Raw genomic sequence first — 22,478 nt, 5'->3', positions numbered from 1 at the left:
TTCCAGACCAAAATGGATTTCTACCAAAAGGAGCGGCTGGTTGGCTTTTTCAGGGCCTTTTGTTAAGCCTCAAGAAGGCTTGGAATATTCTGCTGGGGGGGGGGGGACGGGGACGATCGATCTATTTACCCACCTGCCAGGAAGGTTTGTGAGATTTGGATTGTGCAAATGTTTGGTAGGCAGAAGCCTCTCTGGGACTTCAGGGAGGGAATGCAAGGCTAACGTTCACCACAACGCAATCCTTCGCCTGGGGAATCCACTGCCTGTTTCCCTTCCTTTCCCCCATCAATTCGACATGGATGAAATATCCAAAGAAGTAACTATTACACCGGAAAAATCCAGGGGGACCCATTCAAATCAGGAACGTTCCCGTTAAGCATGAGAGCCGGTTTGGCCTAGTAGTTAAGGTGGTTAAGGCAGCAGGCTAGAAAGCGGGAGGGGGTGAGTTCTAGTTTGCCCTAGGCTTGAAAGTCCCCTTGGTGACCTTGGACCAATCACCAGGAGACGGTGAGTTCTAGCCCCACTTTAGGCAGGAAAGCCGGCTGGGTGACTTTAGGCCAATCACCAGGAGACAGAGAGTTCTAGTCCAGCCTTAGACGTGCGAGCCGGCTGGGTGACTTTGTGTCAATCACCAGGAGACGGAGAGTTCTAGTCCACATGAAAGCCGGCTGGGTGACTTTGTGTCAATCACCAGGAGACGGTGAGTTCTAGTCCCACCTTAAGCAGGAAAGCCGGCTGGGTGACTTTGTGTCAATCACCAGGAGACGGAGAGTTCTAGTCCACATGAAAGCCGGCTGGGTGACTTTGTGTCAATCACCAGGAGACGGTGAGTTCTAGTCCCACCTTAAGCAGGAAAGCCGGCTGGGTGACTTTGTGTCAATCACCAGGAGACGGAGAGTTCTAGTCCACATGAAAGCCGGCTGGGTGACTTTGTGTCAATCACCAGGAGACGGTGAGTTCTAGTCCCACCTTAGGCTGGAAAGCCAGCTGGTGTTCTGTACCAGCCTACTACCGGCCCTGCAGAAAAGGCAGGGACAACCCCTTTTACAAGAAGGCAAGAGGCTGGAACTAAGCCTGCCAAATTTATTAACATAAAAACATAAACAGAGCAAACAGAGCAAAGAGAGCAAACACGAACCATGAAACAGGAGCTATTCAAACGGTTGCCTTCAGCAAACCAGCCCTCCCACGCATTCCCCTTTTAAACAATTCAAGGCGTGGCTTTTCTCTACCTCCTTCCAAGGTGCCCCACTGCCTTCCTCTGTTTACTCCTGATTGACTGCCTCCTGCGTCGGGCGTCCTTGAACAGGGTGAGCTGTGGGTCATCTTCATCCACGCTGTCAGGCTCACACAGCTGGGTCTGCATCGTGACCAGGTGGGAGGGGCCTGGCTGAGGGCTCTCATCAGCAACCTCTCCAACACCCCCTCCTCCTCCTCTGAGTCGTCCGACCCAACTGCCAAACCCACTGGCTGACCCTGAATCACAACAGCTGGGTGACTTGGAGCCAATCACCAGGAGACAGTGACTTCTAGTCCCGCCTTCGGTCATGAACGCTGGCTGGCTGACTTTGTGTCAATCACCAGGAGACAGTGAGTTCTAGTCCCACCTTAAGCAGGAAAGCCGGCTGGGTGACTTTGTGTCAATCACTGGTAGACAGTGAGTTCTAGTTGCATCTTAGGCAGGAAAGCCAGCTGGGTGACTTTAGGCCAATCCCCAGGAGACGATGAGTTCTAGTTCAACCTTAGCCATGAAAGCCAGTGGGTGACTTTGGGCCAGTCACTATCTCTCAACCCAGCCCACCTTACAGGTTTGTTGTGGAGAGAAGGAGAGGGAAGGAGCATTAGGAATGTTCACTGCCCTGAATTACTGATAGAATAATAAAAGTTGGATTTTTTTTTTAAAAAAAAAAGCAAACAAGTAGAATCAGGACAGGTAGTAAGTACAATGCAGCATGGCTCTAGCTGCAAACTATGATCTTGCTAACTTACAAACTACATTAAAAAACAGCTTTGATGCCATGGGTGTGCTTTCTAGCTTGACTTTTTTTTAGCCTTCACACACACACACACACACACCCGGGGCATCCCTGGAGGGGAACAACGTCCTTTACATGACAACTTTGACACCAAGAACACCTTCTGCAAATAAGCTACATACACAATTTGTAGATATCTGGTGGGATCCACAATTCTACAGTTGCTGTAAAATACAACCTAGTTCCTCATCGTTTGCCAACTTAATTACAGAAACATTTCCATGGATTCGTCCCATCACTTTTCACATAAAACGATCAAAGTAGATAGTTCTCGATTGACACCCATTTGTTTAGCAAGTGTTCAAAGGTGCAGCAGCGCTGAAAAAAAAGTGACTTATGTCTTGTCCTCGCACTTTCGACCATTGCAGCGTTCCCAGGCAAATCAGATCCAAATTGGAAATGAGGAATTTCCTGACAGGGAGAATGATTAAGCAATGGAATAATAATCAGAGTTGTGAATGCTCCAAGACTGGAAGTTTTTAAGAAGAGATTAGACAACCATTTGTCTGAAATGGAATAGGGTTTCCTGTCTAAGCAGGGGATTGGACTAGAGGACCTCCAAGGTCCCTTCTAGGCATACAATTCTATGATTCTATGACAATTGGGAAGACTGTCTTGCAAAGTCTGTGGGGCTGCCCCAAAGAAGAGGCAGTCAAGCTATTCTCCAAAGCCCCTGAAGGCAGGACCAGAAGCAACGGATGGAAACTAACCAAGGAGAGAAGCAACCTAGAACTAAGGAGAAACTTCCTGACAGTGAGGACAATTAACCAGTGGAACCACCTGCCTCCAGAAGATGTGGATGCTCCAACACTGGAAGCTTTGAAGAAGAGACTGGACAGCCATTTGTCCGAAATGGAATAGGGTCTCCTGCTTGAGCAGGGGGTTGGACTAGATGACCTCCAACGTCCCTTCCCACACTGTTAATTCTGTTATGTAGGCAGCTTTTTACTTGAATGGACTAGATGAGGTATTGATAGGAAGCAGAACAATTAACAATAATACATAATTTTGTCATTTCTCAGGCCTTTAATCATTTGCTTCATTTTCTCTCCTTATTCCCTTATTACAATGATTTCCTGATTCCCATTGTTGGTGTCATTTCCTCATGCATTCACCGTTCTTCCATGCTGCTGATTGCGTTACTGTCTCACGTGGCTAAATCTTCCTTTCCTGCCCTTTTGAGTCACCGTTTTCCCATGTTGCTGTATTTGCAAGGAAAGTCAACCTGATTTGGCCCACTCGTCTGCTCACATTACTACGTTCCAAGCAAAACTGAGATTTGAAAGGCAAATATTGTACTGCTTTCTGTACTCTGCGTTGTTTTTTTTAAATATTTAATCCAATCACGAGTCGGAGATACTTGTTTTATGGCTTAGTTTCATTCTGAGATGCAAATCTGATTCGCAGGGTGAACCAGCCATCATTTCAAAGGGGAACCCATGTTAAGGAAAGGTCTGTATATCATAATTTAACTCACCAAATGGGTAAAATATCCCTTGCGGAACATCTGTTTGTGAAACCAAGGTAGTCTCTGATATGGTGAGGAAAAGACCAAAATGTCATTGTTTTATTCGAAAAGAGGGCTTGATTCGCAAATCACAACAATCCTGTCTCAGTTGGCTATGTATGTATGTATTTGTATCCTGCTTCTACTATTTTATAAATAAATCAAGGTGGCAAACATATCCAACACAACTTCCTCTTCCGCTTTGCCCCACAATAACAACCCTGTGAGGTGAGTTGGGCCTGAGTGACTGGCCCAAAGTCACCCAGCTGGCTTTCATGGTTAAGACGGGACTAGAACTCACCGTCTCCTGATGATTGGCTCAAAGTCACCCAGCTGGCTTTCATGGTTAAGACGGGACTAGAACTCACCGTCTCCTGGTGATTGGCTCAAAGTCACCCAGCCGGCTTTCATGCCTAAGGCGGGACTAAAACTCACCGTCTCCTGGTGATTGGCCCAAAGTCAGCCAGCCAGCTTTCGTGCCTAAGGCGGAACTAGAACTCACCGTCTCCTGGTGATTGGCCCGAAGTCGCCAGGCCAGCTTTCATGCCTAAGGCGGGACTAGAACTCACTTGTCTCCTGATGATTGGCCCAAAGTCACCCAGCAGGCTTTCATCCCTAAGGCGGAACTAGAACTCACTTGTCTCCTGATGATTGGCCCAAAGTCACCCAGCCAGCTTTCATGTCTAAGGCAGGACTAGAAGTCACCGTCTCCTGGTGATTGGACCAAACTCACCCAACCGGCTTTCCTGCCTAAGGCGGGACTAGAACTCCCAGTCTCCTGGTGATTGGCCCAAAGTCACCCAGCCGGCTTTCCTGCCTAAGGTAGGCCTTGAATTTGTGGCCTCCTGCTTTCCAGCCTGGTGTCTTAACAACTAGAGCAAGCTGGCTCTCTGAACGAAAGTTTCTCCTTGTGAGATTATAGTCTGCAACGGATAATCTTATTCAACAACATATAGCTGTCAATATGTTTATGGAGATTCGCAGTCCCCCAGAACGTGGCTGCCCCAAAGGTGCTTTTTCAAAAGGCCAATGGACTTTCTTTTCTCATCCAAGAAGCTTCTTTAGATCCAAGGAGCTTCTTGGAGGAGACGGGAAACCTCTTCATGGGAAAACAAAATCCAGTGGCCTTTTTGAGGAAGAAGGATCTGTGGGACAGCCGTGGATATCATTCTAACCTGTTGAAAAAGAAAATGTCTAGAGAAAAATAGGTATCACCACCTTTTTGGGCCAGGTGGACCTAAGTTGAATACTGTATTTTCCGGCATATAAGACGACTGGGCGTATAAGATGACCCCCTACATTTCCTGTTAAATTATAGGGTTTGGGCTATACTCGCCGTATAAGACTACCCCTCTTCCAACGCACACCAAATAAAAATTAAAAAAACACCAGACTTGATTTTAATATGGTAATTTTAATTCAAAGGCTTATGACATGCAGGTACTTAGTAGGAAAACTGTCACTTATAAACATAAGGCTGTTTGTCATCAAACATGTAAACATAAAACAGTGCAAGTGGATTAAACTTTTCCTAATTCACTCTAAAGCTTTCCCTGCGCAGACCAAATGGGAGATCCGCTCCAGGTTTTCCAGCCAGCCCTGTCTCTAAAGTTTCAGCACCCGGCGTATAAGACGACCCCTGACTTTTGAGAAGATTTTCATGGGTTAAAAAGTCGTCTTATACGCCAGAACATACGGTATACTGAAATATTCAATAGTCCTGCTTTTTCTTCCCTCCCCCAGCACGAATGGTCATTAAGAGAAGCCAAGCATAACTTAAAGGAGGAAACCCACATTTGGAGGAAATGATATGCAAGTTCATGCAGGTTAATTTGAAACCCAGTGGGTGGGAGACCGTCAACCACCTGGATGACAGGCAAGACAAAGTGATCATGGCCACAACTGAGAAATGGCCCAGGGGAATGTAGGAAAAATGGGGAAAAAATTCCCTGTTTCGTGTGGGGGTGGTCAGAGAGAATTGCTTAGGTTGTGGTCTGAATTTAAGGGCCATCACACTCACCTGGCCTTCTGCCCAGATGTGGAAATGGTCAGTAAACCATCTGGATCCATTTCCAAAGATGGGGAGTAAAGGTCTCATCGCTTCTTAATGTAATCTTCCAATAGCCAAAAATCTGAGCCAGCTCAGACCCTCTAATAACACTTTGTGGTCCTAATAATCAGATGAATTCTGATTGGTGCCTTGCCTAATAGCTTGCACAAACAAGACTATGGACTTAGAATAGAATAACAGAAGTTGGAAGGGACCTTGGAGGTCTTCTAGTCCAACCCCCTGCTCAGGCAGGAAACCCTATAGTACCATGGGTAGGCAACCTTGGCTCTTTTAGGACTCGTGGACTTCAACTCCCAGAATTCCTGAGCCAGCATGAGGGAACTATGGCCCCCTCATGACTCATGAACTTCAACTCCCAGAATTCCTGAGCCAGCCATGCTGAGGGGAAAGGGAGAGGTTTCTAAGCTGAGCCATGCTGGCTCAGGAATTCTGGGAGTTGAAGTCCACGAGTCATAAAAGAGACAAGGTTGCCGACCCCTGGTACTATACCATTTCAGACAAGTGGTTCTCCAATGTCTAAACCGGTCAGAAAATATACACAAGAAACAGTAATAGCTTTTTCTAATCATTTTTGCAATTATTTTCAGCCAACTCAACAGACAGATAGTCCTCATCTTATGAATATTGAACCCCAAATTTCCGTTACTGAGACATTGGTTAAGCGAGCGTTACCCCACTTTATGATTTTTCCTTGCTGCTGTTGTTAAGCGAATCACTGCCGTTACTCAGTTAGTAACACAGCTGTAAAGCGAATCTGGCTCCCCCCACTGACTTTGCTTCTCAGGAGAGTGATCACATGACCCAGGGGACACTGCAACCATCGAAAATGTGAACCAGGTCCCAGGCGTCCAAATTTTTGATCACGTGACCCTAGGGATGGTGCAACCGTCGTAAGTGTGAAAAACAATCGTTAAGTCAATTTTTTCCAGCTGCGTTATAAACTTCAAACGGTCACTAAACAAATGGTTGTTAAGTCAAAGACTAATTGTATTCTGCTTTGGCCTTTTGGCCTCTATTCTGTTCTGTTCTGTTCTGTTCTGTTGTGTTCCGTTCTGCTCTATTCTATTATTCTATTCTATTTTAAAGTCTATTCTATTCCTATTCCTATTCTATTTCTAGTTTATTCTATTCTAAAATTCTATTCTATTCTATTCTAAATTCTATTATTCTATTCTATTCTAAATTCTATTCTATTCTATTCTATTCTATTCTATTCTATTCTATTCTATTCTATTCTATTCTATTCTATTCTATTCTATTCTATTCCTATTCTAGTTCTATTCTGTCCTATTCCCTATTCTATTCTACTCTACTCTACTCTACTCTACTCTACTCTACTCTACTCTACTCTACTCTACTCTAAATTCTATTCTATTCTATTCTCTGAGCAATGACCTGTTCCCTTCCACGACTTAGTCACTGGACAAACACAATGCAAAAAACTACAAAATGAATTCTGGTTTATTAGCCAGTAAAACTGCATTCACATGTAACATTGGCTGAGTCAAATACACACACACACACCCAAAATCACATGATGGCTTAGAAAAGCATGTTTCTTTCAACAATGTAAACTTTTCAGGGAGGAAAAAAATACTTCTTGCTACATGTTTCTTCAGCTGTGATTTCAGATGAGAATTGCAAGCATGACAATAATATAAAGGAGCTTTAATTTACGGGGACAAAATGAACAAGTTTCCACAGAGGCTTTTTTTTTTCCCCCACTGCACAAAACAAAAAGGAAGAACTCCATTATTTGTAGTATTCTTCTGAACCTTGAAATTAAAAAAAAAAAGGAATCCTTTACTGATTTAGTCCTTTCCCGTTTGATGAACATTTTTCTTTTCCCTCTTGCATCTCTAATGGAGCTTAAAATTAATATGATTTCTGCCTTTCTGATGTCTTTCTGATGAGAGATTCCACCAATGGACCAAAAAAAAAAAAGTTAATCGTTTTTGTATCTAACGTGCTTTTTTTTTCCAAATGGGAAGGAACCAGGGGTGGCTATTCTTATCAATCATTCATGTGGCACTCATAATGTGCAAAAAAAAAGCTGGTTTTCACATTGATTCCTTTCATCCTCTACTAAAAAAATAAAAATAAAAGAAGAACAGAGTTGGAAGGGACCTCGGAGGTCTTCTAGTCCAGCCCCCTGCTCAGGCAGGAGACCCTATACCATCCTCAGACAAATGGCTGTCCAGTCTCTTCTTAAAAACCTCCAGTGTTGGAGCACTGATAACTTCTGGAGGCAAATTAGTTGTTCTCATTAATTCCAGGTTGCTTCTCTCCTTGATCAATTTCCATCTGTTGCTTCTCAACCTGCCTTCAGGTGCTTTGGAGAAGAGGGTGACCCCCCCCCTCTTCTTTGTGTCAGATCTATGGTGGCAACATCAATCACTAAATGTTGCCAGCGTCTCTGCTTTTTTTTTCCTTCTCCTTTTGGTGTCCCCTTGCCAAAAAAAATTAGAAAAAAAAACAGTTTGTGGCTGCCATGTTTTTGTTTTTTTATTCATTTTTCCTGAGAAAACAATTCTTCAAAGGGCCAAGTAGAATTCATAATAAAACACAGGATGGCTGAAAGTTCCGTTGCTGTCCCAAGTTTAAAAAGAAAAGGGCATTTTGCCCCATTTTATGTTTTTTTGTTGTTAGCTGCGAAGTCGTGTCCGACCCATCGCGACCCTATGGACAACATTCCTCCAGGCCTTCCTGTCCTCCACCATCTTCTGGAGTCCATTTCGGCTCACGCCTCCTGCTTCAGTGACTCCATCCAGCCACCTCCTTCTCTGTCGTCCCCTTCTTCTCTTGCCCTCAACCTTTCCCAGCATGAGGCTCTTCTCCAGTCAGTCCTTCTTTCTCATTAGGTGGCCAAAGGATTTGAGTTTTAGCTTCAGGATCTGGCCTTCTAAAGAGCAGTCAGGGTTGATCTCCTCTAGGACTGACCGGTTTGATCGCCTTGCAGTCCAAGGGACTCGCAGGAGTCTTCTCCAGCACCACAGTTCAAAGGCCTCAATTCTTTGGCGCTCAGCCTTTCTTATGGTCCAGCTTTCACTGCCATACATTGCAACTGGGAAGACCATAGCCTTGACTATACGCACTTTTGTTGACAGGGTGATGTCTCTGCTTTTTAGTATGCTGTCTAGATTTGCCATGGCTTTCCTCCCAAGGAGCAAGCGTCTTGGGGAAAAAAAAGACTGGGGTGGTCCTGGAAGAGAGGCTAGGCCAGGGGTAGGCAACCTTGGCTCTTTTATGACTCTTGGACTTCAACTCCCAGAATTCCTGAGCCAGCATGGGGCAACTATGGCCCCCTCATGACCCGTGGACTTCAACTCCCAGAATTCCTGAGCCAGCATGGCTCAGCTTGGAAACCTCTCCCTTTTCCCTCAGCGTGGCTGGCTCAGGAATTCTGGGAGTTGAAGTCCACAAGTCATGAAGGGGCCATAGTTCCCCCATGCTGGCTCAGGAATTCTGGGAGTTGAAGTCCACCAGTCATAAAAGAGCCAAGGTTGCCTATGGCACGGATTGAAAAGGGAATTTGTTTCAACTTCTGCTGGGTTTTTTAACACGTTTTACCACAAGCACGTTTTACAGGTAGTCCTCAACTTATAACCATTTGTTTAGTGACCGTTTGAAGTTACAATGGCGCTGAAAAAAAGGATTTATGACTGTTTTTCACACAACTGCTGTAGCATCCCCTCGGTCACGTGACCAAACTTCAGAGGCTCGGCAACTGGCGTGTACTTAGGACTGCTGCAGTGTCCCGGGGTCATTCGATCCTCTTTGGCGACCTTCTGACAGGCGAAGTCAATGAGGGAGCCAGATTTCCTTAGCAACCGTGTTGCCAACTTAACAACTGCAGCAATTCACTTATCAACCGTCCCAAGGCAGGTCATAAAATGGGGCAAAGTGCGCTTAACAACTCTGTGGCTTAGCAAACAGAAACTTTGGGCTCAGATTCGGGCGTAAGTCGAGGATTATCCATAGCGAGTATAGGTAGTCCTCAACGTATGGCCACAATTGAGCCCGAGATTTAGGTTGCTAAGTGAGACATTTGTTAAGTGAGTTTTGCCCCATTTTACAACTTTTCTTGCCACTGCAGCTAAGGGAATTGCTGCAATGGTTAAGTTAGTAATTCAGTTGTTACCCTGTTTCCCCAAAAGTGCGGCCTACCCGAAAACAGGCCCTAGCTTGATTTGGGGGGAGGGGCAGGTCTAATATAAGCCCTACCCCCCAAATAAGCCCTAGTTTTAGGGCAAGCTGCATGCCTAAAAATCAAGCTAGGGTGGGGTGGGGGAGCTTACCATTGCAGCCAGGCCTCCCACGGATCGAAAATTGCCTCACCAACCCACTTTTTCTGGGGCAGCCAAGAACTGAACGATGGATTCAATCCGTAGCTCCGCTCTCGGCTGCAGAGGCCTTCCGGAAAGGCCTCGGATGGCGAAATGCAGGCCGGAGCTCCGTTCTCAGCTGCAGAATGAAGCTGATCCTTCGGCCCTAGAAGAAGTGGGCTGGCTGGGTGGGGCTGTCGGTGCCAGGGGTGAGTGGGAAAAGACACACACGCACACACACACACAGAGAATAAGACCTGTTGCAAAAAAAGAAAGAAAGAAAGAAAGAAAGAAAGAAAGAAAGAAAGAAGGAAGGAAGGAAGGAAGGAAGGAAGGAAGGAAGGAAGGAAGGAAGGAAGGAAGGAAGGAAGGAAAGAAAGAAAGAAAGAAAGAAAGAAAGAAAGAAAGAAAGAAAGAAAGAAAGAAAGAAAGAAAGAAAGAAAGAAAGAAAGATAAAGAAAAAGTGAGAAAGAGAAAAAGAGTGAAATAAAGAAATAAAGAAAAAGTGAGAGAAATGAAAAAGAGAAAAAGAAAGAGAGAAATAAAGAAAAGGAAAAAGAAAGAAAAGAAAGAAGAAAAAAGAGAAAAAGAAAGAAAAAGTGAGAGAAAGAGAAAGAGTGAAATAAAGAAAAAATGAGAGAGAAAAAGAAAGAGTGAAATAAAGAAAAAGAAAAAGTGAGAGAAATAAAGAAAAAGAAAAAGAAAGAGAGAAAAAAAGAAAGAGAAAAAGAAAGAAAGAAAGAAAGAAAGAAAGAAAAAGAAAAGACAAAAAGAAAAGAAAAGAAAAGAAAAGAAAAGAATGGGAAAGAATGGGAAAGAAAGAAAAAGACTAGGTCTTATTTTCAGGGAACCATGTTAAGTGAATCTGGCTCCCCCATTCGCTCTGCTTGTCAGAAGGTCGCAACAGGGGATCCCGTGACCACGGAGCACTGTGCCCGTCATAAACAGGAGTCAAAAATGGTGTCCCAGCCCTTTCAGCAGTTCCAAGAAGGCCCCACACCCATTTGCACCACTCAGGGAACCCTGAGGGCACAGATGAACCTGCATGTGGCCTCAACAATGCAAACGGCCGGCTCTCTGCAAGGAGTATAAATCCTTCCATTTCCCCACCATCCAGTCAGAGCTGAAGAAGCTTCTCGGATGAGAAGCGAAACGTCTTCAAAGAACAAGAAAGTCCAGCTGCCTCTTGAAAAACAACCTTTTGGGACAACCGTGACCTGGAGGACTGAGCATCGCCACAGACACTAAAGCAGGGGTCCCCAACCTGTGGGCCGCAGCCCGGTAGTGCGATGTAGGCTGCTGGCCACCAGGCTGTGGGACAGGCTGGCCGGTGTGCACAAATGTGTGCACACCCCCACACTTGCACTAGCGCTGACGTCGCAGGGCATGAAAACAAAACGCAGCGCCACGCAGTGCAAAAGCGGGCCGCTGCCGTGCCGCACGAAAATGAGACAGTGCCATGCCGCGGGGCATGAAAACGGGCCAACGCTGCGCCTCAAAGCGCAAAAATGGGATGCCGTTGTGTCTTGGTGCGTGAAAAGGGGCCGATGCCGCGCCTCGCGTTGCGGAAACAGGGCACTGCGCCCAAGAACGGGGCAGGGCTAGTGAGTATCATGCAAGCGCTATCCCCGGCCCGTTTTGCGTCACGTGCATGCTTGTGCCCCCGTGTGTTCATGCGCAGGCGCGCATGCCTAAAATGCTTCCCCCTTCCTTTTCTTCCGGTCCGCCAATCAAGAAAGGTTGGTGACCTCCACACTAAAGGAAGGAGGTCAGCAACAAGATGCCCTTTGCGCTCATATTGCCCGCAAATGGGTACCAAGAGACCTGCTGTCTTGAATACATCAATTACGACAAGTGGCCATCGACAGCTCCGTCCTCCCTGAATTTGCCTAATTCCTTTTAAATACCTCTTTCCCGTTCCTCCCCCCCCCCCCCGCTTGATCCACATTCATCGGAGACATCGGCGGTTAAATGTCAAACTCTCTCTTCACGCCAAGCAGATGCTTGATCACCGATCTATGACCCTCCCCGGTGTGCATCCCCGCGGAGGTTCACATGCACAAAAAGTTCAATTTTAGGCTAAACGGGTAGTCCTCGACTTACGACTGGTTCTGCCGAAGTGGTGCAAACCGGCTGAATCCCACCGCTCCTTACAGCCCAGTTATGACAGCCACCACCACCACCACCACCACCACCCCTCCCCTGTATTCACACAACTGAGTGCTTGGCAACCGTCCTCCATTTATGACTGTTTACAGCATCTTGATGAGCACGTTTTACAGCGGTTTTGCTGAAAATCAGCATTTACTTCCTTTTTTCAAAAAAGAAAAAAAAGAGGCTTATAGCAAACTATTATTTTCCTCGATGACTGCGGCATTCGCTTAACGACCATGGCATCCACTTTATGACCACCATTAAAGATGACGAGAAAGGTCACAAAATCACGTCAGTCACGTGGGCGACCCAATTCCCGGCCGTTACGACTTATAACCTTGACAGCCAGGCTCCGTTAACGTTGTAAGCCGAGGACTGCATGCACACGACGCGGATTGGGGAGAAATGCCTCTTTCCCAAGTCAAAGGCCACGAACGTTATTATGAACAGGCCACGTTCGTTCAAGGAATGGGGTGTACAGTCCAGGACACAGTTCTTTACATAAATCGCTTGGGGATGCATCGGAGTGAAGTTAAGGACGATTCTGTATTTCCCAGAATTGATGAAAATGGTTCAGGATGCATACATAGGAGATCGGAATTTTTTTCAATTTTTTTTTTAACTTTTAAGGGAGTTTGCACTGTTTTTAGAGGCAGGAAAGTTAGTGCACGGTGAAAAGTCATTCTCTAACTTGCCTTATTTTAACTTTTCTGCCAATAAGGGCTTCAAGTTACCGGATCTTAATAAAAAAAAAAGGTATGTTTCACAAGGTTAGCTTGTTGAAGCAGTAGCAAAGAGGAAAGAGACAAATGGGGAGAAAAAAACACCACAATCCTCTAGTTCAGGGGTAGGCAACCTTGGTTCTTTTATGACTCATGGACTTCAACTCCCAGAATTCCTGAGCCAGCCATGCTGAGGAGAAAGGGAGAGGTTTCCAAGCTGAGCCATGCTGGCTCAGGAATTCTGGGAGTTGTAGTCCATGAGTCATAAAAGAGCCAAGGTTGCCTACCCCTGGGCTAGACAGTCACTTGTCTGAGATGGTATAGGTCAGGGTTAGGCAACCTTGGCTCTTTTATGACTCGTGGACTTCAACTCCCAGAATTCCTGAGCCAGCCATGCTGGCTCAGGAATTCTGGGATTTGAAGTCCACGAGTCATAAAAGAGCCAAGGTTGCCTACCCCTGGTATAGGGGCTAAATTTGAAAAACCTCAGGTTAAAGAGCCCAGTAGCGTCCAGAGTATTATTTTGTTCATCCCGCTTTCTCCAGCCGCAAGACCTGCCAATCTCGCCCGGCTAGCAATCCTTCTCAATTAAATGGAAGAACCGCGTTAATGACTGCGCAGCGTTCAACATTTTCGAGGGCAGCAATGTGGCAGATTTGAAAGGCCTCCCCCAAAAAAAGACGATTGCTTTTTTTTTCCCCAAAAAAAGAAATTCTCACGCCACAAGAACACGGCACAAGTCACATCCGAGTATTATTTCGGTCCATATAATGACAACCTTTTCATGCTGCTCTGCAGCAGAATTAGTATTTCTGAGCACTCCTCGGTCTTCAGAGAAGAAAAGTATTTATTCCTCTCAAAAATAAGGATTTCTGTCCTAGCGTGTGTGTCCTACGCAGCTCTCGTTCCAACTGCCTTTTGGAAAAGCACTTTTGGGACAACCATGACCTGGATGATGGAGAATTTCCATAGAAAGAAATTAGAAGAAGAAGAAGAAGAAGAAGAAGAAGAAGAAGAAGAAGAAGAAGAAGAAGAAGAAGAAGAAGAAGAAGAAGAAGAAGAAGAAGAAGAAGAAGAAGAAGAGGAGGAGGAGGAGGAGGAGGAGGAGGAGGAGGAGGAGGAGGAGGAGGAGGAGGAGGAGAAGGAGAAGGAGAAGGAGAAGGAGAAGGAGAAGAAGAAGAAGAAGAAGAAGAAGAAGTAGAAGAAGTAGAAGAAAAAGAAGAAGAAGAAGAAGAAGAAGAAGAAGAAGAACCGTCCGTAGTTCAGTTTTCCCCTCTTTACACTTTTCTGCCACCTGCTTTTCTGAAGAACTCTCATTGTTTGCATCTTTTAAAAATATCGTGAAACCCATCTTTTTTTAAAAAAAAAACTCCTAAAAAAATATTTATTTATTATATCAAATAAACGCTTACAAAAATAAGCAGGGTTAACAGGATAGGAGCTTTCTTTTGCAACCTACGAACCCCAAGCTGAAGAATGCGTCTGTGAGCGTGCAGCACACACCGCGTAGGCGTGATTACACCAACCTTGGCAGTTGCTTCTTCGCCCGTTTTCTACCCACAAGTCCCATCTGCTTGCAGGCGAAGCCGCGCCTCAACGTTTGGAAAAGATTCAGACACACGCAGAGTCAACCCCACCTGTCAGAATGGTGTTTGTTGTTGTTTTTTTTCCCCTGGCGCACTCTTTCTCAAAAGTCTTCAGGTTATTCGTTTGGAAAGAGAAAAAATAATATCAAAAGGAGCCAAGGGTTAAGAGTCTTCATCTCTAATCTTGATATTGTTATTAGAATTGTGGGGGGGAGAGGTTTTAATGGGCTGAAGAATATGTGGATGACATCCCTCCCAATGATGATAATTTGATATTTTTTTTCCATCGGGGTTAGTTTTCTTGGCAAACAGCAAAGGGTAGCAAAAAAAAAAAAAAAGTTGAAACGGTCTCTTCAACGTGTATTCTAAACTTGGAGCAAGCGAGGAATTAAATCACCGTCGAGCCCCCTTCCAAACGGAAAGCGTTAGTTTATTAAATCCGGGGTTCTCAAATTAAGGTCATCCTCTAATTCAGGGCTCTTCAAACCTGGACCCTTTTATGACTTGTGGACTTCAACTCCCAGAATTCCTCAGCCAGCGTGCCCGGCTGAGGAATTCTGGGAGTTGAAGTCCGCAAGTCAAGGAGTCTTCCAACTTGGCCCTTTGATGACTTGCGGACTTCAACTCCCAGAATTCCTCAGCCAGTTTCCCTGGCTGAGGAATTCTAGGAGTTGAAGTCCGCAAGTCAAGGGGTCTTCAAACCTGGACACTTTTATGACTTGTGGACTTCAACTCCCAGAATTCCTCAGCCAGCGTGCCCGGCTGAGGAATTCTGGGAGTTGAAGTCCGCAAGTCAAGGAGTCTTCCAACTTGGCCCTTTGATGACTTGCGGACTTCAACTCCCAGAATTCCTCAGCCAGTTTCCCTGGCTGAGGAATTCTAGGAGTTGAAGTCCGCAAGTCAAGGGGTCTTCAAACCTGGACACTTTTATGACTTGTGGACTTCAACTCCCAGAATTTTTCAGCCAGCGTGCCCAGCTGAGGAATTCTGGGAGTTGAAGTCCGCAAGTCAAGGGGTCTTCCAACTTGGCCCTTGGATGACTTGCGGACTTCAACTCCCAGAATTCCTCAGCCAGGCATGCTGATCAGTTCAGATCAGCTTTCCCCATTTTGATCTTCCCTGGATTGGAGGAGGATTGTAACCATTCCGGCAAATTACTAGAATTTTCTAGAGGACCCTCCCATCTTTTGAGAAAAGCAGGGTCCTTAATCCACGAAGGTCTGTACCGCCCGCATGGTCAAAGTTCTGTCACTTGTGTCAATCACTCGTCACCATCCCTTTGTCCTGCGTCTCGCTCCACAGGCAGGGCGATGTTTATACAAAAGAGAGCTCTTTTATTTAACCTAGTATAGGATCTTTTTCTGCTTCCCCACCCATGCACCTTTGCTTGCTTTCGGCTTGAAACAAAATGCAGCAGGCAATCTTATCTTTAATAGCGCATAACGCAGAATCGCACTTCTTTTCCTATAATGGACTTCCGTCATTGTGTGCTCTCTTCTACGGAACAAGAGGGAACAGCTCAGAATCACACCCTTTTAGGTCAGGGGTCTTCAAACTGGGCCCTTTGATGACTTGCGGACTTCAACTCCCAGAATTCCCCAGCCAGGTCCGCAAGTCATCAAAGGGGGAAGTTTGAAGACCCCTGCTATAGGTAGTTACAGCATGCTACTATATACTCTCTAAAGCAGGGGTGTCAAACTCAATTTCATTGAGGGCTGCATCAGCATTGCGGTTGCCCTCAGGGGGCCGGGTGGGTGTGGTCTGGGTGGGTGTGGCCTACTGGGTGGGCGTGGCTAGAGTGCGTATGGCCTACTGGGTGGGCGTGGCCAGCTCTACATCGTTGGCATCAAGGGTGCCTATGGGGGCCTGGGCAGGAGTGGGACAGCTCTGAGGGTCTCTGGCAGAAGGAGGGTCTCTGGGCCAGGGCCAAGGCAGTGGGGGCCGTTCCCTCACTGTTTCCAGGATGGCTTCGTGGGCCGCATGAAACCACTTTGCGGGCCGGATCTGGCCCCCGGGCCTTGTGTTTGACATGTCTGCTCTAAAGTGTCTTTTCAGTACTGTATCTCCTCATACCACTTAGCTTCCTACCCCACCCCACCCCAATTACCCATATTGCACTTCTGTTCTGAATGGAACATATGAGGAAGGAAGGAAGGAAGGAAGGAAGGAAGGAAGGAAGGAAGGAAGGAAGGAAGGAAGGAAGGAAGGAAGGAAGGAAGGAAGGAAGACCTGGTAAGCTGGTGGTAAACCAGATTGCAAGAACACAACCGAGCGGTCAGACAAGGCAACCCCAACTCATTGGTAGCCTCACACTGCAATGAACAAGGACATGCATTCAATTTCGCAGCTACTAAGATTGTTGGCCGAGCAGGTACAAAAAAAGCCAGGGAAATGATTGAAGCCTGGGAAATGGGCCCCTCATCAGTCAGCAGGAATGCTGATTTACCCCCAGGTACTTAGGAGCCAAGGACTTGGCAGCACAAAGAAACAACAACCAACAACTTAACAGCTGGCCACCAACACCCCAATCAACAAATAAAAAGCCACACACAACCAGGCACCACAGAAATATTACACATAGAATATGAGGGGACCGTGGTGCTCCCTGAGCTTGCTTGTTTCCTTGCAGACGTTTCATGACCCAGACTAGGTAACATCATCAGTGCCTAGTTACCTAGTTGGGGTGATGAAATGTCTGCAAGGAAACAAGCAAGCTCGGAGAGCGCCAAGGACCCCTCGTGTCAACCCTGAGCGACAAATACCCTCCTTTATTAGTAACACATAGAACAGTCCAACAGGCTCCCTAGAAACACAGAATGATGGGGTTGGAAAGGATCTTGGAGGTCGTCTAGTCCAACCCCACCGTCCAAGTGCTTAGAAGGGTGTCTGAAGCTCAGAAGACTAAAACTCTGGTCTCAGAGACTGACTCAGATTGAATCCTGCCAACATTATCCTGGGATCCAAAGGTGGTTTTTCAAGAGGCGACCGGCAAATGGTGCAGGAGCATGAACAGATTTCCAGGAAACACGGCAGACTACGGGAACCATTTGTGCTTCAGTTTGAGAGGCAGACAACACGGACTCCTCCCCAAATGCCTGCGCCCGTCTTCAGCGGTGAAGGGACCCAGGGCAGAAAAACATCCTGCAGAAAGCACGGCTCCACAACACAGCCCTTCCCGCAGTTCCAAGAAGGCTCCAGACCCATCTGCACCGCTCAGGGTTCGGATTCAGACAACACAGACTCCTCCCCAAATGCCTGCGTCCGTCTTCAATGGTGAAGGGACCCAGGGTAGAAAAACATCCCGCAGCCAAGAAGGCTCCACACCCATTTGCATCCCTCAGATGACCCTGAGGACACAGTTAAAATCTCCAGGTGGCCTCAGTGACTCTCTGAAAGAAGGCAAGTGACCAGCGGTCTGCAAGGAGTATAAATCCTTCCACTCCTCCACCATTCAGTCAGAACCTGAGGAAGCTTCTGGGATGAGAAGCGAAACCCCTTCAAAGAAAAACAAGAAAGTCCAGTTGCCTCCTAAAAAAAGCACCTTTGGGGATAACATTGACCTGGATGACAGAGCATCTCCACAGACGATATCCTGGGACACGTTCAGAGTACAAATTTAGGAAGGGCCTCCAGGGCCCCACTGCACACTTGGAGAGCAAATGCATCTCACACATTTAATCGTGGATTTTAAGTGAAAAATAAGAGCATTCTCATTTCTCAACATTCCCACATGAATTGGGCCATCTAATTAAAGCAATTATCAATCTGCTATTATCCTATTAAGAATTGATTTTCTGCAAGCCTCAAAACTCAACTCTGACCGAAACCAAAGCTTCAGTATCTAATATTAGTTCGTTTTCACCGCTGGCGCATTCACATTTGCATTTTTCGGTGTCTCCCTCTTTTCTCTGCCTTCCCGAACTGAAATTTAAATTGCAAACGATCCTAGGTCGGACAAGGTCCCTATCTGGGTTTATCTTATGGCATCTTTTTTTGCTTCTGATTTGAATCCCACCTGTAATCAACTGCACTGAGAAGCAAACAACTATTTCCCGATTTGCCCAGAACAGGGGTCAGCAACCTGAAACAGTGAAAGAGCCACTCGGAACCGGTTCCCTCACAAAAGGAAAAACTGGGAGCCGCAAAAAATGTGTGGACATGCGCGTACATGCGCGCATGCGCAGAACAGGGTTTGACGGAAGAGTGGAGCCAAGGCGAGATATCCACCTACCCTGCATATCTGAATTGATTGGTTGAACATTTTTATTCCCACTTTTTTTTGGGGGGGACTGCACATGACAGAGGACTGGGAGCCGCAGGAGACGGCTGAAAGAGCCGCATGCGGCTCCGGAGCCGCGGGTTGCAGACCTGTGGCCCAGAACACCTCTCACGTTCTCGCCGTTGTGCTATGCACGGTGCACAAAATTGTCCAAGCTGTAAATCTTGTTCTGCTTTTGATGCTGCATCCCCTTTTTTGTCTGAAATATTGTACCTAAACTCCAGCTTAATCAAAATGCTTGGGACACAGCTAACCGCCGCTCCTATAAAGACAATGTGTCAGACTAAAGACCTAAACAACATTGCCTAAGGCTAAAAACTGAGAAATCGGGACCCACTTTAATATTTATTTCTTATGTATATGTAGGGGCGTGGGTCTATACATATGCCGTATGTAGTATGTTTTAGGTGCGTGTCACGTACGTCTTTCACTTTGAGAGCGGGCAACTCAATTTCATTTTTGATGTGCGCCGTTGCGCCCACAGTAAAAAAAATGACAATAAAGGTTATCTTTAGCTTTATCTTATCTTATCTTATCTTATCTTATCTTATCTTCTTCAGTCCCCTTCGTAAATTACAGCCGGGCTATTTATTTTATTTATTATTCACATTTTCGAGCTGCCCATCTCCCTCACAGGGGGACCTTGGGTGGTATGCAACAAAATGTTAAAAAATAAAAGCGATGGATAAAAAATTACAATTTTACGAGGAGGGTTAAATGCTGGTAAAACTACTCAAAACTACTTTAAGAGGCGGAAGAAGGGCTGTCAGGACACCAGTCAGTCCCACGACCCATCCTTTGGGTGCCAGGCGCAAGGCTGCAGTGCCATGTTTTGATTCTTTTGGTGACGGTCAGGAGAGTAGGGGTCCGCCTCACCCCCGGGGGGGGAGAATATCCCATAGGTTGTGGACAATGGCAGAGAAGACTCTCTTCTTTGACACCCCCCCCCCCCCGCAAGCTGGAATTCTTTAACTGACGGGGTCTGCAATATGTCTTCCCTACTTGACAGGCTGGGACGGGTCGATGGGACGGGGCAAAACCGGGTCCCTACATCGCCTGGCCCCATACCACGTAGGAGGGCACAACCGACACTTTGAATTGAACTCCGAAGCAAACTGGCACCCAATGCATTTCACGGAGCAAAGATGTGCTCTGCTTTGAATATAATAGAATAACATAAAGATGACCTTGCTTCATTATGCCTGCTCCTCCCCTTCTGAAAAATGATCCGAACAGCTGGTCCATTTTATCCTAGAGCTGGGGGGGGGGGTGTCTTCAAACTTGGCCCTTGGGTGTCTGGTGGACTTCAACTCTCAGAATTCCTCAGCCAGTGTGGCACGCTGGCTGAGGAATTCTGGGAGTTGAAGTCCACCAGTCATCCAAGGGCCAAGTTTGAAGACCCCTGTATTAGAGCATCAGGACTTTCTACATTAGGCCTTCCTGCAGCATCTCGGCTGTAATGCGCACAAATCCAGCATTTCAAGCCCTGTTTGCCTCGCCCAGAAGATGACAACGCTGTAAAACAAGGGCGGAAACATTCGCAACCCAACTATAAGACGTCCTGGCACGCCAGAAAAGGGGAAAGGTGCCCTGGGAAATCTATTTCTCTTAGCCCCTGTGTGGCAAAACAGCTGCATCTTCAAAAATTTAATCAAAGCCTCTTGCTCAAACTTATGCCATTGCTAACAACTTACACACAGAAAGAGGGAGCGCTCAGATTTCCAAGACCTTATAATATATCTTATAATATATAATATATACACATATATATATACACATATATATATATATACAAAGCCGAAGAGCTGGCGCTTGTCCGAGGACGTCTCCGTGGTCATGTGGCCGGCATGACTAGACGCCAAAGGCGCACGGAACGCTGTTACCTTCCCACCGGAGTGGTCCCTATTTTTCTACTTGCATTTTGACGTGCTTTCGAACTGCTAGGTTGGCAGAAGCTGGGACGAGTAACAGGCGCTCACTCTGCTACGCGGCACTCGGGATTCGACCCGCCAAACTGCCGACCATCTGATCGACAAGCTCAGCGTCCTAACCCACTGAGCCACCATGTCCCCTATACGTATATATACATATATACATATATAAGGTAAAGGTTCCCCCGCACATGCGTGGTAGTCGTTTCCAACTCTAGGGGCCGGTGCTCATCTCCGTTTCAAAGCCGAAGAGCCAGCGCTTGTCCGAGGACGTCTCCGTGGTCATGTGGCCGGCATGACTAGACGCCAAAGGCGCACGGAACGCTGTTACCTTCCCACCGTAGTGGTCCCTATTTTTCTACTTGCATTTTTACGTGCTTTCGAACTGCTAGGTTGGCAGAAGCAGGGACGAGTAACAGGCGCTCACTCTGTTACGCAGCACTCGGGATTCAACCCGCCAAACTGCCGACCATCTGATCGACGAGCTCAGTGTCCTAACCCACTGACATATACATATACATATACAGTACATATACATATACATATATTTAATAAATTTAAAAACTGGAATCCCGGGTGTAGACATTTGAAGTTAGTAAAAATAAAAACGATGACCTCCGGGATATAAGAGAAAATTCCTCTTTATTGCTGAGCTTTCGTCAACAAGCTGTTGACATCATCAGAGCAAGGGCTGAATGATAAGTATGTACTGACTCCCTTATCATTCAGCCCTTGCTCTGATGATGTCAACAGCTTGTTGACGAAAGCTCAGCAATAAAGAAGAATTTTCTCTTATATCCCGGAATTCATCATTTTTGTTTTTACTAACTTCGTGGGAAGTTTCTTACCTGCAAGACATCTTGGATCTTCACCCAGACAACTGCCATGTCGTACAACTTAATGTCGCCATCATACTGGCTGGAAGGAGACAACACAGTCTGCTGGAGATGTCCCAGGACGATGGCGTGAGCAGCAGCCACGGCGTTGAATTTGTCAAAGAGAAGTTCCAGCAGCTCCAAAAGTAACCTAGAAATAAAAGTTGAAATGGGAGAAGCTTTTTGACTACTTCACTCGGTGAGTTGTTCAAATCTATCTTTCCATGTCTCGTCTGTCTGTCTATCTGTTGTGATTCAGTGCCAGCCTGTGCTCCCAGCAGCTGCATCTGAGGAATCTGAGGAGGAGGAGGAGGGGGTTGGAGAGCCTTCGGTGTCGGAGGGAGGCTCTGATGCACTGCAGGACTCTCAGCCTGGCCCCTCCAGTCGTGTTCCTCACGAGGCTCAGCTGGGTGAGGAGGAGGGGTCGGACTCAGAGGAGTCACAGCTGAATCTGTTCAGAGATGCTAGAAGCAGAAGGCAATCCAGCAGAGCAGAGCAGAGAAAATCAATGAGGCAACTAAGTGAGAGGAGGAGAAGGCAATGAGAAGCCACGCCTTGGGACAGATAATAAAAGGGGAAGGTGTGGGTGGTGCTGGTTGCTGAAGGCAACCGTTCGGAGACATTCAAAGAGAATCCTGGTCTATTCCTGCTAATCTGTTTTGTTTGTTGACTCGTTTGATGTTTTGAATCATTTATTGAAGAAAATATTCTGCTGCTTTTTTGTTTGAACTGTAAATAAATTTGGGTTGGGTTTTTCCAGCCTATTGACTGTAAAGGGGTTGTCCCTGACACACAAACAGGGCCGGTCGTAGGCTGGAACAGAACCCTATCTTCTATTTATTCATCCATCCATCATGCCTCTATCTATCTTCTATTTACGTACCTGCTTTCTATCTGTCTGTCTGTCTGTCTCTTTCTGATCCCAAAGAAGTCTAGCTGCTTTGTTCCTCACCCATTTGCGCTCTTATGAGGTGACCCTGAGGGCACCGATA

General features: G+C 46.3%; 1 protein-coding gene across 1 annotated transcript in view; it reads right to left on the bottom strand.

Moving 5' to 3' along the window:
- The window catches only part of EXOC4 (exocyst complex component 4), a 323,699-nt gene that overhangs the window by 249,191 nt on the left and 52,030 nt on the right, over positions 1 to 22,478 (bottom strand). The window contains exon 7 of the mRNA XM_081331755.1: positions 21,460 to 21,637. Coding sequence (XP_081187881.1) covers positions 21,460 to 21,637 — 178 coding nt within the window. The remainder of the gene's footprint in view (positions 1 to 21,459; positions 21,638 to 22,478) is intronic.

The sequence above is a fragment of the Vipera berus genome, assembly GCF_964194415.1.
Source record: "Vipera berus genome assembly, chromosome: 6".
Classification (NCBI taxonomy): Eukaryota; Metazoa; Chordata; class Lepidosauria; order Squamata; family Viperidae; genus Vipera; species Vipera berus.
This window is presented reverse-complemented; position numbering and strand designations above follow the sequence as displayed.